The 18,681-nt window shown below is 39.1% G+C and overlaps 1 protein-coding gene across 2 annotated transcripts in view; it reads left to right on the forward strand.

Annotated features, from left to right (window-relative positions):
- Positions 1-18,681, forward strand: part of Iqgap1 (IQ motif containing GTPase activating protein 1) — a 106,166-nt gene that overhangs the window by 72,848 nt on the left and 14,637 nt on the right. For both annotated transcript variants that reach the window (XM_047539549.1, XM_047539550.1), the window contains 15 exons: positions 139-309; positions 988-1,071; positions 1,166-1,237; positions 1,334-1,403; positions 1,765-1,973; positions 3,552-3,707; positions 3,929-4,092; positions 4,662-4,886; positions 8,939-9,079; positions 9,173-9,257; positions 10,353-10,585; positions 11,147-11,279; positions 14,721-14,823; positions 15,461-15,596; positions 16,006-16,093. In XM_047539549.1, coding sequence (XP_047395505.1) covers positions 139-309; positions 988-1,071; positions 1,166-1,237; positions 1,334-1,403; positions 1,765-1,973; positions 3,552-3,707; positions 3,929-4,092; positions 4,662-4,886; positions 8,939-9,079; positions 9,173-9,257; positions 10,353-10,585; positions 11,147-11,279; positions 14,721-14,823; positions 15,461-15,596; positions 16,006-16,093 — 2,070 coding nt within the window. The remainder of the gene's footprint in view (positions 1-138; positions 310-987; positions 1,072-1,165; positions 1,238-1,333; positions 1,404-1,764; positions 1,974-3,551; positions 3,708-3,928; positions 4,093-4,661; positions 4,887-8,938; positions 9,080-9,172; positions 9,258-10,352; positions 10,586-11,146; positions 11,280-14,720; positions 14,824-15,460; positions 15,597-16,005; positions 16,094-18,681) is intronic.

The raw sequence follows: 18,681 nt of genomic DNA on the forward strand, positions 1-18,681 counted from the left end.
TTACTTCTGTTGCTTAGCTGAAAAATCTAATAGAGATTCATAAAGTAGTGAGGGTTAGTTTTTGTGCTTTGAATGAAACTTGGGTAAATTTAATGTCCATTCTCAACTCTGGATGTCTTTGAATCTCTGCTTTTTCAGAGTTCCATCTCTGGGGTGACTGCTGCCTATAACCGAGAACAGCTTTGGTTGGCCAACGAAGGCTTGATCACCAAGCTGCAAGCTTGCTGCCGTGGCTACTTAGTGCGACAGGAATTCCGATCCAGAATGAACTTCCTAAAGAAACAAATCCCTGCCATCACCTGCATTCAGGTATTTCAGAGTGTGCTATACACACAGCAAGCAGGCTTCTAGACCAGGGGCAATAAACTATCAGCTCCTAAAATCAATGTGTGAGTGTGTTTCTTAACTTCTGACTTCTTTTTCTCTTCTCTTAACAGATACCTTCTCTTTGCTACCATTGTAATCAGTGTACTTAATGTTTAATGTGTGTTTATTGTTTAATGATGGCAGTGGCAATTCTTGGGCACCCCTTCTTCTCTTCTAACACTCTGCCTTTGTGTAAAATTTGAATCTTGAGAGGAAAAAAACTGGTTTTGCTTCAGTGATAGGGTAGCACAGTGTCACAGGAAGAATTCTGAGTTAGGAATTATGGTGCCACTACGGCCAGACAGTGGTGAATCTTAAGTTTGCTTCTTCATCTGTAGAACGGGGATACTAATTTTTAGCTTCCTTACCAGATTTGTTGTAAGGAACCAATCAGTGATTCTTCATGATATACTTTAAAAGATGTCTGGAGAGTGAAATGTAGCCACTGTTCTTCTGAGGGCCCTGTGGCCAGGCCCTCCTTCTACTGTCACTGCTGGAAGCAGTCCTTTCTAAAGCTTCATCATGAAATTGTATTTGGATACTATGTCAGGATGAGATTTTTTTTAACTTCCTCTGGTCCTTGGGAAATAACATGTCATCTGTAATATTTAATGACTGCAGTCACAATGGAGAGGATACAAGCAGAAGAAGGCATATCAAGATCGTTTAGCTTACCTACGCTCTCATAAAGATGAAGTTGTGAAGGTATGTTAGCCTGAGTGAGGTTTCTCCAGGTGGGGTGCAAACATGGCATGTTGAAAGAAGAACTCTTCTAAGTTCCAGGATCCCTTTTCCACAGATTCAATCCCTGGCAAGGATGCATCAAGCTAGAAAGCGCTATAGAGATCGCCTACAGTATTTCCGAGACCACGTAAGTACTCTTGAGTAACACGAGCCAGTTAAATTGGTTCTACTACATATTTGGTAGATGAATGAGCAAAGGCATTTCTTTTTCTTTGTTCTTCAGATAAATGACATTATCAAAATCCAGGCTTTTATTCGGGCAAACAAAGCTCGTGATGACTACAAGACTCTCAGTGAGTAACTTGGCTCAGCACTGAGGAGTTGAGGCAATGCTTGGGAGCCATCAGGTTCTGGGTGTTCACCATGGATCTCTTTGGTTGTCTTGAAGGCAAGACTTGGGGGAAGGGTGCCACTTGGAATTTAAGCCCTTTTCTAACATGTGGCTAGATGTCTTGTTGCTTGCTGTGTTAGCCTTTGTCATAACATAGCAATAGTGTGACAGAGGAGATTGCACTTGATGGTTGTCTTAGCACATCTTAAAAATAAGTATATGACTAGAGCTACTTTTTCAAGACAATGCTGATACTTCCTGGACCTTAGAACTTTTTCTGGTAACTCTTGTTCTTTGTGTGATGTATGTTTTCCTTCTGTCAGTCAATGCTGAGGATCCTCCTATGATTGTGGTCCGAAAATTTGTCCACCTGCTGGACCAAAGTGACCAGGATTTTCAGGAGGAGCTTGATCTTATGAAGATGCGGGAAGAAGTCATCACCCTCATTCGTTCCAACCAGCAACTAGAGAATGACCTCAATCTCATGGATATCAAAATTGGACTGCTAGTGAAAAATAAGATTACATTGCAGGTATGACACAGTACCAGTGGGGGCCTCAGAGTACTTCATCCTGCTTCACCCTTTCTGACCTTCAGGGAGGGTGCAACTAATAACTTTCTTTTCAGCTAATGACATTTTTTTTTTTAAGTTTTATAAGAAGTAGAACAATTAAATAGAATTTTAGAAAAGAAAATAAAATCCTTCCGTAATTCCACTACTCCATAATCATTTTTTATCCTACTTTTTATTTTGTTTTGGTTTGCTTTTGGGCTGCTGGAGATCAACAAAGGGCTTCACGCATTCTAAGCCAGTACCTTTCCACTGAACTACATGCCCAGCCTGCCTACATTTTTAACATTAGAGAATAAAACACTTTTTCCATGTGATAAATGTCATAAGTACTTCTGAGGGCAGTATAGTACTTTATTAGAAGATACACTTTGGGGCTGGGGATATAGCTCAGTTAGTAGAGTGCTTGCCTTGCATGCACAAGACCCTGGGTTCAATCCCCAGTACTGCAAAAAAATAAAATAAATAAAAACAGAAGATACACTTTGATTTGCCTTATTTTCCCCTATTGTTTTGACATTTAGATTGTTCCCAAGTTTTTATTATAAAAAAATAGCAGTTAATATCTCAATGAAGTTTCTATTATATTTTTTTCTTTTTGAGATGGGATCACACTATGCTGCCTAGGCTTTCCTTGAACTCTTAGACTCAAGAGATCCTCCTTATCCTCCCAAGTAGCTGAGACTATCAGTGTGTACCAGTGTACCTGGTTTAAGTATGTTTTTCTGTTTGTTTGTTTGTTTGTTGTTTGTTTGTTTTGGGTTTTTTTTTTTTGGTGGATTTTTGTTTGTTTTCTTTACTAGGATTCCACTCAGGGCCTTATACATGCTAGGCAAGTGTTCTACCTTTGAGCCACATCCCCAGCCCTACCTACATTTTTCTTTCTTTATTTTGAGACAGGGTTCTATTAAATTTCCTTTGCTAACCATGAACTTGTGACCATTCTGCTTCAACCTTCTGAGTACCTGGGATTATAGGCATATTCCACCATGACTGACTTAAGATGTTTTTTGTTTTTTTGTTGTTGGTTTTATTTTGTTTTTATGATACTGGGAATTGAACCCAGGGTGCTCTGTCACCAAGCTGCATTCCCAGCTTTTTATTTTTTATCTTGAGACAGGGTCTTGCTAAGTTGCCAAGGCTGACCTCAAACTTGCAACCTTTCTAAGCCTTCCAAGTCACTGGGATTATAGGCCTGCCCTACCATACTCGGTTGAGATATATTTAAAAGATAAATTCCTAGAAGGTGGTTTCCTTATTTCATGAACTGTTTTTGTTTGTTTGGTTGGTTGGTTTTTCCTGAGCCTATGTGAGGAACCACCCATAGCTCATGTTCTTTATAGGAAGGCAGAAGCTTGAATGGAGTTGATTGGTATACTAAGCTATAATAGCATATTTTAATGGTTCTAAAATATTTAGTGGAGATCTGCCAGCACAGTAGACCTTCATGTAAGTGTACAGGTACTAAAAGACCTTTTCACAATGCCCAGAGTTTCCTTTTAGAAAACTTTCAATCTATGCATCGGTTTCTGTTTATAGGATGTGGTTTCCCACAGTAAAAAGCTTACCAAAAAAAATAAGGAACAGTTGTCTGATATGATGATGATAAATAAACAGAAAGGAGGTCTCAAGGCTTTGAGCAAGGAGAAAAGAGAGAAGTTGGAAGCTTATCAGCACCTGTTTTATTTATTACAGGTGAGTGGCTCCTCAAATTGATATTGCATCATTTGATTAATTTACTTTCCCACAAGGAAGCCTTACCCTTAAATCTCTCTGATTTCTACCTAGGGATATGTGCAGGACTGTCTTATTTTTCTTTACTTATCTAACCCTTCAAATTAAAAAAAAAAAAGTGAATATTATTTTGCCAGCCTTTATGTTATCTAGGAATTACTTATCCCTTGGTTTTATTTCAGACCAACCCCACCTATCTGGCCAAGCTGATTTTTCAGATGCCCCAGAACAAGTCCACAAAGTTCATGGACTCTGTAATCTTCACACTCTACAACTATGCATCCAATCAACGAGAAGAGTACCTGCTGCTTCGGCTGTTTAAGACAGCTCTCCAGGAGGAAATCAAGTACGAAGAGATTGCTGCAGAGTGGGCCCCTTCTAACCATCACAGATTCTCATAGTTTCAGAATCAGGCCTGCCCAGACCTTTTCTTGATCTCAATTAATTTGTGAGAAGTACTTTCTAAAGAAGCACCCACTTTTAAAATTACTAATATAAACTTTTGCTTCTGGGAATCAGGGAGAATAAGAGATTTGCTAAATTAATTTTTAGAAATATTCTATTGTGGGCTGGGGAGATAGCTTAGGTTGGTAGAGTGCTTGCCTTGCAAGCACAAGGCCCTGGGTTCAATACCCAGCACCGCAAAAAAAAAAAAAAAAAAAAAAAAAAAAAAAAAAAATTCTATTGTGAGCTATAATTTCAAGAAAAGCTGATCCAGACATAATGGTCCCACATGTCTGTCTAATAGAGACCTCATCATGACTCCATGATTGAGTGTATAGCTGTGGGAAGGTCCTGTGAGTGTTAGGAAATATTTTCAATTGATCTGTTCGGAAGGAAATGGGGACCTTAGAAGTAGGAAGGATCTTTAAGATGATAGATTCTGAGATTAAATTGAATTGTGATATTTTACAGGTCAAAGGTAGATCAGATTCAAGAGATTGTGACAGGAAATCCTACCGTTATTAAGATGGTTGTAAGTTTCAACCGTGGTGCCCGGGGCCAGAATGCACTGAGACAGATCTTGGCCCCCGTAGTGAAGGAGATTATGGATGACAAATCTCTCAACATCAAAACTGACCCTGTGGACATCTACAAATCTTGGGTTAACCAGATGGAGTCCCAGACAGGAGAGGCAAGGTATGATAGCTGTACCACTTTTCCTTTCCTGTTTTTATTACTTCCTCTGCCTTTTTAAAAAATGCAGTTACCTTTGATTTACAAAACAATAATGGTTCAAATATTAGCCTTAGAGATCCTGTTTTTTACATTGCTAAGCTGGCAATGTAAACAAATGTTTATTGAGTATTTATTATGTGCCAGGCACTGTGTTATATACACATAGAGTAAAACACAATAATGAGAGAAACAGATGTGCTTCTTGCCCTCTCTTTATAGTTTATTAGGTAAGAGGGACAACAAATAGATACATAAAATTAATGATAAATTGAGGGAAGTTTTATGAGGTTTAATGTAGGGTACTATAGTAGAAAATACAAGAGAGAGCAATGTAGATAGGGTGGTAGGGAGACACTGACTGAGAAGGTGGAATTTCATTTGAGACCTAAAGGGTAAGATGGGGCAGCCTTGCTAAGACCTTGGTGCAGTGTGTTCATGTCTGAATGCCTTAAGGTGGAAGGTCTAGCACCTGAAAGGATCCTGGCATAACTAGAGATTCAGTTGAGTGAACGGGAAGGCTACAGATGGGTGAGACCATTTTATTTCATTAAAGTAAAAAGAATATGGCATAGGGTGAATGGCATGCTGCCCTGAAATACTGAGAGTTAGACTAACTAAATTAATTTATTATAGGAGATTGCCATGCCGGGCCTATAGTTTAACCATTGACATTAACATACATAAAGCACAAGTTTGTCAGTCAAATATGGATAATACTGGGAAAATGAAATGAAGAAAGCCAAAATGTTTCTGGTTTTATTGAGCTTGGGTGCAGAATGAAGATATGAGCAACTTGGTGTCTGGTGTTTTTCTTGTTGTGGCCTAGGGTTAGCTCATGCATTGAGCTCCCTGGAGCAGCTATTCAAAGTGTGGTTTGCAGGCCAGTTATGGGAAATCATGTGTGTTACTAAGCCCATGGTTTAGTTCAGCTGACATTTCTCAATGAGGAAAACAGTACATTGATTTTCATTCTGGCTCCGTTTCCTTATCTTGTCTTAACACTGGTTTATAGACTGGCACCGATCCACATTTTGAATAACACTGTTCTACATCATTCTACTTTCTTTGTATCTGGACGCCATGCAAAGGAGGAAGTGTACCTTAGGTGGAGAACAGAACATGCTGACTCCTAGAAAGACCTTATCCCTGCTGGGAATCATTTGGCATCTGATTTGGTTCTCAGTACTCTTAGTCTCTCACCAGGATTCAGATCATTGCTTGGTGTGATGAAATACTTGTGTGGGAAGTTTTTTCTTCCTTCCTTCTCCTTTTCATTCTCTTCTATCTCTCCCTCTCCCCTTCTCTTTCTCCTTCCTTCTCTGCCTCCCTTCCTCCTCTCTTTCCCCATTCTCCCTCCTTTTGGGTATGGAAGGAACTCAGAACCTTATGCATACTAGGTACACACTGTAGCCCTGAGCTCTACCCCCAGCCTTGCCTGGGAAGTTTTGCTGCCAGTTCAGGGCTTCTGTAGTTAACAGCCTGTGGACAATGGCTCAAGGGTACTAAGTTATTTTCCTTGATGGGTCCATGAAACAGTGATATTTAGATCAGAATTCCAGTGACCATTTCAGGATTTTTTCTCTAATGGGTATGTATAAGAAACTCTTGTCTCCTTTTACTTTTCAAAAAATGGAAATTAATTTTAATTCTTTTTTGATACCAGTAACTGTGAGGTGTAGTGGGAGCCACCCTATGTGTGGGCATCACAAATGCTAGAGCTTTCCTTTTCTCTTTCAACTACCACACAGCAGGCCATGACCTTGTCACCTCTTGGGAAGAATGGTCACCTCTGAAATCTTAAAAAGTTTAATCTTTTCTCTGACTACAACCATTGTTCTTTCCGTTTTTTTTTTTTTTTTTTTTTTTTTGTCTTTTTTGAAACTGGGAGTCGAACCCAGGGCTTTGTGAATGCAAGGCAGACGCTTTGCCACTGAGCTACATCCCAGCCCTACAACCCTTGTTTTTAGTACTTTTATTCCTTTTGCTCATTACTTTGTTTTCCTTATTTTTATTTTTTAATTTAAAAAAAATTTTTAAAAATTAAAAATTTTTTTTGCAGTGCTAGGGATGGAACCCAGGGCCTTGTGTATAGTTAGGCAAGTGCTTTACACTAAGCTACAACCCAGCCCCACTATAATAAGGCTATTATAGATTTTACTAGTGTTAAAAATGTATAGCAGGGGCTAGGGAGATAGCTCAGTCAGTAGAGTGCTTGCCTTGTAAGCACAAGGCCCTGGGTTTGATCCCCAGCACCCCCCCCTCCAAAAAATGTATAGCATATGACCTATACATATTAAGATATACAGTACAATTTATTATAAATTCCAAATTGTTTCTCATAGAATGTTGCTGTCGAATTGAATTCATACATTTGTAGTCTACCTGTGGAGTATTTCACACTATGACAGAGTCATAACCCCATCTACTTGTAATAGTTTCCTAGGGCTGCTGTAACAAATCAGCACAAACTTCTTTAAAAGAACAGAAATTTGCCTGGTTTGTTGGCTCAGTTCTGTAATCCCAGCAACTTAGGAGGCTGAGGCAGGAGGGTCACATGTTCCAGGTCAGTCTCAGCAATTTAGCCAGAGCCTGTCTCAAAATAAAAAAAAATTAAAAGGACTAGGACTAGGAGCTGGGGTTGTGGCTCAGTGGTAGGGCACTTGCCTAGCATGTGTGAGGCACTGGGTTCAATTCTCAGCACCACATAGAAATGAAAAAATAAAGGTACTGTGTCCTTCTACAAGTTAAAAAAAAAAAAAGGACTAGGGATGTAAAGTGCTCCTGGGTTCAATCCTCTGTATGGGAGGAGAGGTGTGGGATTCATTCTCTCACAGTTCTGGAGACCAGAAATCTGATGTCATCATTGCTGGGCTGAAATCAAGGAATTGTTGTTAGGGCTGTGCTCCCTCTGGAGACTCTAGTTGAAAAAATCTATTCCTTGCTTCTTCCAGCTTCTGGTGGCTGTTGTTATCCTATTACTTAAAGTACCAGAACCATGACCCCTGCATTTCATTTTGTCTTTCAGTGCCCTCTGTCCTCCCTTCCTTTCTGGTTAAGCCCACATTCTAGCACATCTACTGTTCTCATGCCAGTTCTCCTGACTAATTCATTGCCCCCCTCCTTAAGTAATCTCATCAGTGCCTCTAGCTTCGATTCCTGTATGTAACTGTCTACTCCCTTCTGCATCCAAAAGGTCTCAAATCCTATTGAATGTATCATCATATCTCCTTCATATCCATCAGATTTTCTTCTCTTGGTCTCCTTGCTGCAACCTTAGTCATGCTTAGCATTTCTTTTTATTCATTTATTTTATGTGGTGCTGAGAATCGAACCCAGTGCCTCACATGTGTGAGGCAAGTGCTCTACCACTGAACCACAACTCCAGCCCTCAGCATTTCTTCATCAGACTGTGACACTGATCTCCTGCCTCTTTCATGGTGTCTGTCCATCTCTCTAATTCATTACTTTCCAGAGCAATCTTCTTCAAAATGCAGATCTCCTAACTTTTAATAGTTCCCCCTGGCTTCTGACTACTAATAAGTCCAGGCTTGTTAGTATATATGCTGGTCCCTCTTCCCTTTCTTTGCATTTGACCTTCCTTCCTGAAAGACCCTTCTCCTTTTTTCCTGAGTTAGGTGTCTCTTCCTTTTGGAAGCCACCTTTTCTTTCTGCAGTCTGAGTGGCATCCTGTAGTCCTGCAGTGCTTCTGGTTAACTTCTGTTTAAATGTTTATGTTTATAATGATCTCTGTGTGTCTTTCCCACTGGACTGGAAGATTATCAAGAGAAAATAGATCTTGTCTTTTATTCCTAAGTGTTTATCATAGTGCCTGGCACAAAATTCATAACATCTAATTCACAATTGAAAACCTGAGTTCAAATTCTAGCCCTACCACTTAACAGCTCTGTGAACATGAACATAAGTTCCTAACCTTTCTAGATCTTTCTGTGTACAGAAGTCATAGTTCCTTGCTGTTGGTCTAACATAGTTGGGGGGAATTTCTGCTGTTCCAGCAAACTGCCCTATGATGTAACCCCTGAGCAGGCTCTGGCTCATGAAGAAGTAAAGACACGGCTAGACAACTCTATCAGGAACATGAGAGCTGTGACAGACAAGTTCCTCTCAGCTATCATCAGCTCTGTCGACAAAATCCCGTGAGTGCCATCAGTTGTCATGATCCCAAATATAGCCTAGTGTTAGGGTCTTGCTGCTCATTGGTCCTTCTCACTGTTTTGTCCATCCCACAGTTACGGGATGCGCTTCATTGCCAAAGTGCTGAAGGACTCCTTGCATGAGAAGTTCCCTGATGCTGGTGAGGATGAGCTGCTAAAGGTAAGAGTCTGAAAGCTGGCAGAATCCTGCCCTTCTACAGCCCTTTGAGGAAAAAGGAACAAAACTAGTCCCAACCACAGACCATTAATGGGTGCCTAAGCATAGTTTGTGGCATAGCTCACTATTGATTGTGAACTCTTGAAAGCAATTGTAAATAGTAAATCATGGCTCTCTTAGTGTGAAACAGTTCCTATTCAATTTGAATGCCACTCAATATACAGCTATCAAGTAGAGGAAGATGTATTTTTTTTTTTTTCCTGTCTTGTTAAATTTCTGAGTCCTATCTTCTCGCTGAAAAATTGCACCCTCTGCTGGTGGCCAGGTGAAAAATAGCAAGCACAATTTTCTGCTAAAGCCGTTGCTGAAAAATCTTTCTTACTCAGCTACACTCCTTTCTTCTTCTTTTTTTTAATCTGAACGCTTTTTTCTTCTCTCTCCTAGTTCTGTGCTTTCCTACAGTGAGGCCTCGATTCTAGACTTTCTATTCAGGTGAATTAATTTTATTTTTCTGAATAAAACTCTAGGGGAAATGCTGTGACTGTCCTTGAATTCTTCTGCAGTAGAGATGTGTGTTGAGTGATTTCATTTCAGAGGCATAAACTTGGCCTTTGAAGTCTGCAGCATGAGGATGATGGGGGTTGGACAGCTTGCACTGTGCTAAATAGGTTGTGTTTAAGTACTTAACTATGTTCAGTAGCTTCTTATAATGGAAAGGCTGTCTGTGTGAAAGTATAAAGTGCACTGGATGATAGCAAACTTATTTGCTACTATGATATGTGAACAGAAGATGCCCTGAAATGTTTGATACACTTTAAGTCTGTCATTTTTATTTCTGAATCTATTCTTTCATAAATTACTGTTAGTGGTTCTCCTTTTTCCCCCCACATCCAACAAAATAATTTTTATTCTAGTTCTAGGCCCTAAGAGAAAGTATACATATGCATGGTGCATGTACGTGTGTGTGTGTTTTTTTTTTTTTTTTTTTTTTTTCCTCACAGGATTGCATTTTCTCATTTTCTTTGCTAGCAAAATCATTAGTGGTATACTTGGTGATATGGTTTTTAATACCCAGTTTTATATTTTATCTGTTCCCAGATTATTGGTAACTTGCTTTACTACCGATACATGAATCCAGCCATTGTTGCTCCCGACGCCTTTGACATCATTGACCTGTCGGCAGGAGGCCAACTTACCACCGACCAACGCCGAAATCTGGGCTCCATTGCAAAGATGCTCCAGCATGCAGCTTCCAATAAGATGTTTCTGGGAGATAATGCCCACTTAAGTATCATTAATGAGTATCTTTCCCAGTCCTACCAGAAATTCAGGTAAGAGAAAAGGTACAAAATATTTGAAAGATTCTGTAAGCATATTTTTATCTCTGAGGGGAAAGACAAGGTTAAATATCACTTCTAGCTTTCTCTGCCTGGACTACCATACTGCTGGATACATGTTTGATGTGCTCAGGGCTTCAGAGGAAGAAGATTTTCATATGAGTTAGTACTTAATATAAAAATGGTAGTTATAGGTTAGGCCCATGTTTCTTTGTAATCAAAGAACTGAGTTCTTTTAATTTTGGTAAATTAACAGTTTTGAATTCACTGTTTCAGAGCATCTCTTACAGGTAAATGGCTCAGGTGTCTGAGAACTCTTTTAAATTGTGGTTGAGTGGTTCTTGTGAGTAGAGCTAAAACTAGATATAGAACACAGTTATTAGAACCAGTAACTCAAAACTGTCAAGGAACACTTTTAACATCACACATGCAGCAATTTCTCTAGAATTAATTCTCTTCACTGGCTTCTGTCTGAATTCATTGCTTGGAAGGTTTTTGCCAGCTTCTCATTTGTGTGTCATTTGTTGGGGCACTGCCTCCTGTGTTTACTTTCAGGCGGTTTTTCCAAACTGCTTGTGATGTCCCAGAGCTGCAGGATAAATTTAATGTGGATGAGTATTCTGATTTAGTAACGCTCACCAAACCAGTTATCTACATTTCCATTGGTGAAATCATCAACACCCACACTGTAAGTATTTTTCTTTAATTACTTAATTTCATTACCTTATCATTAATTACCTTCCTTGGCAGCTGCTTACTGTGTCTCGTAGCCAGGTATCTCAGCTTCCTGTGATGTTAATGACACCAAATCTTGTTGCCTTTCTTCCTTTGCCTCCTCAGCCTCCCCTCCCCCACCCCCTTGGCAGTGCTGGGTATCAAAACCATAGCCTGTTGCATGCTTAGTTTCTGGAAATTATGCCCAGGTCACCTACATCAGAATTATTTGCGCTGATAGTTAAAAATGAAGTTGCCTGATCCCACCACAGATGGACCGAATCAGAATCCCTGGGCTCCAAAATGTACATTGTGAGCACTGATCTAGTGACTTGAAAAAATTTTATTTTTTTAAGCATTATCTAGAATACCAACTTCTTCCTCTCTGTAGCCTTGGAGTGATTTTTCCCCTCCTTGGAAACTCCCTATTTCTGCAGATTTTTAAAATAATTTCATGTAGAAAAATAAATGAGGACTTATGTGAAATGTAAATGAAATCTCAGGGGCTGTCATTTCTGATGACATCACCTACAATAATAGCATCTTTATGTTGTTGTTGTTCTAATTAGTTATACATGACAGTAGAATGCACTTTGATAGGGCTGGGGAGATAGCTCAGTTGGTAAAGTGCCTGCCTTGCAGGCACAGGGCCCTGGGTTCAATCCCCAGCACCGCCCCCCCAAAAAAAACCAAAGAATGCACTTTGATATATCATATGTAGATGGAGTATAATTTTCATTCTTTTGGTTGTATATGATGTAGGATCCCACTGGTCATATAGTTATATATGTACATAGGATAATAATGTCTGATTCATTCTACTCTTCTTCCTACCCTCATGCCCCCTCCCCTCCCTTTACTACTCTCTACCTAATCTAAAGTAACTATTCTTCCCTAACCTCGCCCCTGCAACCACTTATCAGAGAAAACATTCAGCCTTTGGGTTTGGGGGATTGGCTTATTTTTGTTAGCATGATATTCTCCAGCTCCATCCATTTACCGGCAAATGCCATAGTTTCATTCTTTAAGGCTGAGTAATATTCCATTGTGTACATATACCACATTTTCTTTATCCATTCATCTGTTGAAGGGTACCTACGTTGGTTCTATAGTTTAGCTAATGTGAGTTGAGCTGCTATAAACATCCATGTGACTGTGTCACTGTAATATGCTGATTTTAAGTTCTTTGGATATAAAACAAGGAGTGGGATGACTAAGTCAAATGGTGGTTCCAGGCCAAGTTTTCTGAGAATTCTCCACACCGCTTTTTATAATGGTTACACCAATTTGCATTCCCACCAGCAATGTATGAGTGTATCTTTTTCCCCACATCATTTATTGTTGCTTGTATTCTTGATAACTGCCATTCTGACTAGGGTGAGATGAAATCTTAGAGTAGTTTTGATTTGCATTTCTCTAATTGCTAAAGATTTTGAACATTTTTTCATATATTTTTTGATCAATTGTATTTCTTCTGTGAAGTGTCTGTTCAGTTCCTTAGCTTATTTATTGATTGGGTTATTTGGGGTTTTGGGAGTGAAGTTTTTTGAGCTCTTTATATATCCTGGAGATTAATGCTCTGAGGTGCATATAGTGAAGATTTTCTCCCACTCTGTAGGCTCTCTCTTCATGTTATTGATTGTTTCCTTTGCTAAAAAGAAACTTTTTTAGTTTGAATCCATCCCATTTATTGATTCTTGATTTTACTTCTTACGCTTCAGGAGTCTTGTTAAGGAAGTCAGATCCTAGGCCAACATGGTGAAGATTTAGGCCTAGGTTTTCTTCTATTAGGTGCAGGGTCTCTGTTCTAGTGTCTAAGTCTTTGATCCACTTTGAGTTGAGTTTCATGCAGGGTGAGAGATAGGGGGTTAATTTCTTTTTATTACATGTGGCTTTTCAGTTTTCCCAGCACCATTTCTTGAATAGGCTATCTTTTCTCCAGTGGAAGTTTTTGGTGCCTTTGTCTGGTATGAGATAACTGAATTTTTTTGGGTTTGTCCCTGTGTCTTCATTTCTGTTTTGGTGCCAATACCATGCTGTTTGTATTGCTATAGCTATAGTTCTGTAGTATGATTTAAAGTCTGGTATTGTGATGCCTCCTGCTTCACTCTTGCTAAGAATTGCTTTGACTCTTCTGGGCCTTTCATTTTTCCAAATGAATTTCTTTTTTAAAAAATATTTTGTTTTAGTTGTAGGTGGACACAATACCTTTCTTTTATTTTAATGTGGTGCTGAGGATCGAACCCAAGGCCTCACGCATACTAGGCGAGTACTCTACCACTGAGCCACAACCCCAGCTGCCAAATGAATTTCATGACTGCTTTTTCTAGTTTTATGAAGAATGTCATTGGGATTTTAACAGGAGTTGCATTAAATATGTATAATGCTTTTGGTAGTATGGCCATTTTGACAGTATTAATTCTGCCTGTTCAGGAGCATGGGAAGTCTTTCCATCTTCTAAGGTCGTCTTCAAGTTTTTTTCTTTAGTGTTCTGTAGTTTTCATTGTAGAGGTCTTGCACCTCTTTTGTTAGATTGATTCCCAAGTGTGTTTTTATTGTTGTTGTTGTTCTTGTTGTTGTTGTTTTTAGGCTATTATGAATGAGGTAGTTTTCCTTATTTCTCTTTTAGTACATTCATCACTGATGTATAGCAATACATTTGATTTATGGGTGTTGATTTTATATCCTGCTATTTTGCTAAATTCATTTATGAGTTCTAGAAGTTTTTTGGTAGAAGTTTTGGGATCTTCTAAATGTAGAATCATGTCATTGGCAAACAGTGATAATTTGAGTTCTTTTCCTATTTGTATCAATTTAATTTATTTCTCCTGTCTGTCTGCTCTGGCTAGAGTTTCAAGGATAATGTTGAGTAGAAGTGGTGAAAGAAGGCAGATAATAACATCTTGAAGGCTTGAGTACCACTAAGATCATAACAGTCTTCATCTGGTATGCTTTTTGCTGAATTAAAAGATACTGTACACTAGCTGAGTTTCATCTCCCACAGTGGTGTCAGGGGTCAGGGGGACCCAGAAGATACTGTATACTGGAAACATTTACAGTCTGAATGTGAGTTATTTGACTTGGTAGTAGGATACATTGATTAATTTAGATATTGAAGTCTATAAGTTTAATTGTTCTTTCTTACACAATGTACATTAGTAACTTAGGGTCATTAGGTTTAAAGAGTATATCAGTATTTCTTCTCCATACGTCATAACATATGTCAGTCAATGGAGCCCAGTGTGGTGCTTAATATATTATGTTTTTATTTGAGTTAATTGGCTGAAGGTTAGCTTGTCAGTGCTTTGAACATACGAGCTTTGTTTGTCTGGTACAGATCACTGCTAGGCATCATGGATGGGGATGGGGGCTACAGTTGGGTGTGAAAATGGCATTGAACATAGGGTCTTTGCAGCTCCTGTTAGACCATCAGGATGCCATTGCTCCAGAGCACAACGACCCGATCCATGAACTGCTGGACGACCTTGGCGAGGTGCCCACCATTGAATCCCTGATAGGTAATGTTCTGACTTAACTGCCCAAAAGATAAGAGGAGGTGAACATGACAGAAGAGTGTTGTAATTGTTACCTCTTCTGATTTTGCACTTTACCAAATTGTGGATATATTGGGGAAAAAAAAATGTGGTCCCTGTCTATGAGAAGTTGAAGTACAGTGAAAGAGATCATTTTAAGTATAAGTAATCATATACTAGAAATGTATATGTCCTATAAAGGAGAGATTTTGAGAGAGAATTGTGATATTACTGTTGAAATTATTTGTCAGCTATTTTTTTTTAATTTTTTTAGTTGTTGATAGACCTTTATTTTATTCATTTATTTATATGTGGTGTTGAGACTTGAACCCCCTGCCTCACACATGTGAGGCAAGCACTCTACCACTGAGCCATAACTCCAGCTCAATTTGTCAGCTATTTATGAAATTATTTCATTATGGATCCTTTGCCTTTATCGTTTTAGCATAATACTTTCTTTTATTTCTGAGTAAAAAATATTCTTGCCACACTGTTGATTTATTTAAGTATCATCTTAGACTTGCATCTTTTATTTGTATAATTTCCCCCCAAATATCTCCTCCTTTTATTATGTTTACTCTCTTTACTGTCCCCCCCCCCCAAAAAAAAAAAAAACCTTCAGGGGAAAGCTCTGGCAATTTAAATGATCCAAATAAGGAGGCACTGGCTAAGACTGAAGTGTCTCTCACATTGACCAACAAGTTTGATGTGCCTGGAGATGAGAATGCAGAAATGGATGCTCGGACCATCTTACTGAAGTAAGTATTGAAAGTAGGAAGAATGAAGTGAATATAATCCAAAGATTCTGTGGCCTTTGGTGAGGGAGTCCACTGGGTTGTACCTGAAATGATCCTCTGGCCTTTATGCCCATCTTAATTGTGGTTATCTCACATGTTATACCTGGTATTTGTATACCTTGTTTGTATAAGGATTTGTCAACCTTATTTTGCTAATGCTGTAAAATGAAATTTAAATCTTGGAAATCATAACCCTCGTACCTGCTATGTCATAATTGCATAAATAAGCCCAGGGCCTTGAGTACCTTGTATCACCAGCTGCCTATTGGCATCTCTGTGAAATGGTATTTGTACTTCTGTTGCTTAAGTTCACTTAAGAGGAAGCAGAATACACAGTATAATGTTTAAATGCTTTTTCATCTCATTTTAGCACAAAACGTTTAATTGTGGATGTCATCCGATTCCAACCAGGAGAGACCTTGACAGAAATCCTAGAAATACCAGCCACCAGTGAGCAGGTAAAATTTTGTTTATCTTAGGTCTTCATAAGGTACATAAGCTCTCCTGTAAGTGCATGCCAGGTTAAGGGAAGCAGACACATACAAGAGGTTGTGATCTAGGGCAACTCTGGATTTAACCAGAGGATGGTGGTAACTAAAGGCTAGTCTGAGAAAGCTGTTGGTTCCAGAACATCCAGAAAATATTCTTAGGACATGAAGATCACTGATACATAAACGCAGAGAGTGAGTCATTTTAACCTGGGGCAGAGTCCATGTAGTAATTCATTGAATATTTTATAGTTGGAATTCTGTTAACCTTGGTATATAGAAGAAAAGTACAGAATGTGGCTCCTAAACTTAATGATCTTAAGATCCTGTTGGGGAAATGTGACATATATACCTGAAACAATAATAAAATCATTTAAAGTTAACTATGTATAGACTATAAAAATGATGTAAGTTTGAGGAAAGAGGTGAATGAGGTGGAGGGCATCAGGAAGGCTCTGTAAAAGAAGTGGAACTTGAAACAGGCTTACAGAATGGAGATGATTTGGATGTGCATTTAAGTCAAGAGAGGGCATTCTGTGCAGGAGAGCCCCCATGAACAAAAGTGCAAAGGAGAGGAAGAGTGTGATGTGATCAGACCACATATCTAGGATGAAGATGTGGGTGGGAGGGAGTAGTGAGAGAAAAAAAAAATCACAAGACCAGGTTATTTAGAACCCAAAAGCTAGACAGGAATTTGGCCCTACAGAGATAAGGACTAAAACATGTTTGTAAGCCCTGAGGTCATTTAATATTGATTAATTGGGCAGTGTTGTCAGAGCAGATGGTAGTTGAGTCATCTGAATGTGTGATAAAGTCCCAGGGTAAGGGGTAGGATGGGGAGGTGGGCTTTGGGAAGGGTTGGTGAGTCCACTTCATGTTTAAAACTTGGCCTAATTTGTCAAATGAGAAAGTTGGTCAAGTAATTTCTATTTTCACATTTTAATTGTGGGAATTTACTTCATTAAGTTGATAACTTATTTAGAAGCCCACTATAAAAGGAAAATCGGTAGAGAAAAGGGACCAAGTGGGGAATGGGAAGGGTTGAGTGAGGGGGAAGTGCTGGGGAGTGACTAATAAGTCACAGTACATCGTAAAATCATGTGCGTATACAAATATGTAACAGCAAACCCCATTGTTATGTACAACTATAGTGTGCCAATGAAAAATATGAAAAGGGTTGGGGGAAAGCCCCCCATAAGCTGAACATGGTAGTGACACCTGAAACCCCAGCTACTCAGGAGACTGAGGCAAGAAGATCAGAAGTTCAAGGCCATCCTGGGTGAACATAGTAAAACCTTGTCTCAGAATAAATTTTTTTAAAAGTACTGGGGAGGGACTGGGACTATAGCTCAGTGGTAGAGCATTTGCCTTGCACATGTGAGGCTCTGGGTTTGATCCTCAGCACCACATTAAATTAAATAAATGAAGATATTGTGTCCACATAAAAAGTACTGGAGATGTGGCTCAGTAGTGGACCTTTTGAGTCACTCCTCAGTCCTAGAGTGGGATGGATGGGGCAAGTAAAACTAGAGCTACTTTGGTAGTTTCAAGTCACCTGGAACTTGGTCCCCCAGGACTCTTGGTAACTCTGAGAAATTCTTTTTTTTTTTTTTTTTTTTTTTTTTTTGGCGGTGCTGGGGATTGAACCCAGGCACTCTACCAACTGAGCTATCTCCCCAGCCCTCTGAGAAATTCTTATGGCTACACAGAGACTGTTTGAAAAGTACTGTTTTAAGTAAATTTTCAGCTTTTAGATGCTGTCATGATTACCATTTAGGCATGTATGAGGAACAAGAAAAGAGGTATGCCCAATAACTTCAACATCTTTAACCTAAAAGGAAATCTGAAGTAGGAAAGAAGGAACTAGCCTTTATTAAGAATCTCTTATTTGTTAGTACTTCTATTAATCTTTTGTTTTTCATTTATTCCTCACATTATCCCCATAAGGTGAGTGTTTACATCCCCTTTTACAGATTAGGAAACCCTTACAATTTAAATAACAACTACCTAAGATCGCCCAGCCTGTAGTGGCAAAAACAGACTTGAGGGACTGGGACTCAGTGGTAGAGTACTTGCCTAGTATGTGTGAGGCACTGGGTTAGATCCTTAGCACCACATATAAAATAAAGGTCTAGCAACAGCTAAAAAAAAGACTAGAAACCGGTTTTGTCTGACTCCAGAGCCTGAACTCTTGCATTATGGGATGCAGAATTATCTTGACATTAGAAGAAAGAGGGATAGTGGGAAAGGGAATCATTCTAATTTGGGAGGAATTACAAGCTGAACTACAAGCCATTGCAAATGTAACATCCCATTATAAACAGTTCAAACCATGCCACCAACTGGGCATAGTGGCACACCTGTAATCCCAGCAACTCAGGAGGCTGAGGCAAGGGGATTGCAAGTTCAAGGCCAGCTCCAGCAATTTAGTGAAGTCCTAAGCAACTTAGACCTTGTTTCAAAATAAAAAATAAAAAGAGCTGGGCATATGACTGGGGTAAAATATCTCTGGGTTAAATCCCCAGTATCCCCCCCACCAACAACAAAAAAAAAAACAC

This window comes from Sciurus carolinensis, chromosome 2 (assembly GCF_902686445.1).
Source record: "Sciurus carolinensis chromosome 2, mSciCar1.2, whole genome shotgun sequence".
Taxonomy (NCBI): Eukaryota; Metazoa; Chordata; class Mammalia; order Rodentia; family Sciuridae; genus Sciurus; species Sciurus carolinensis.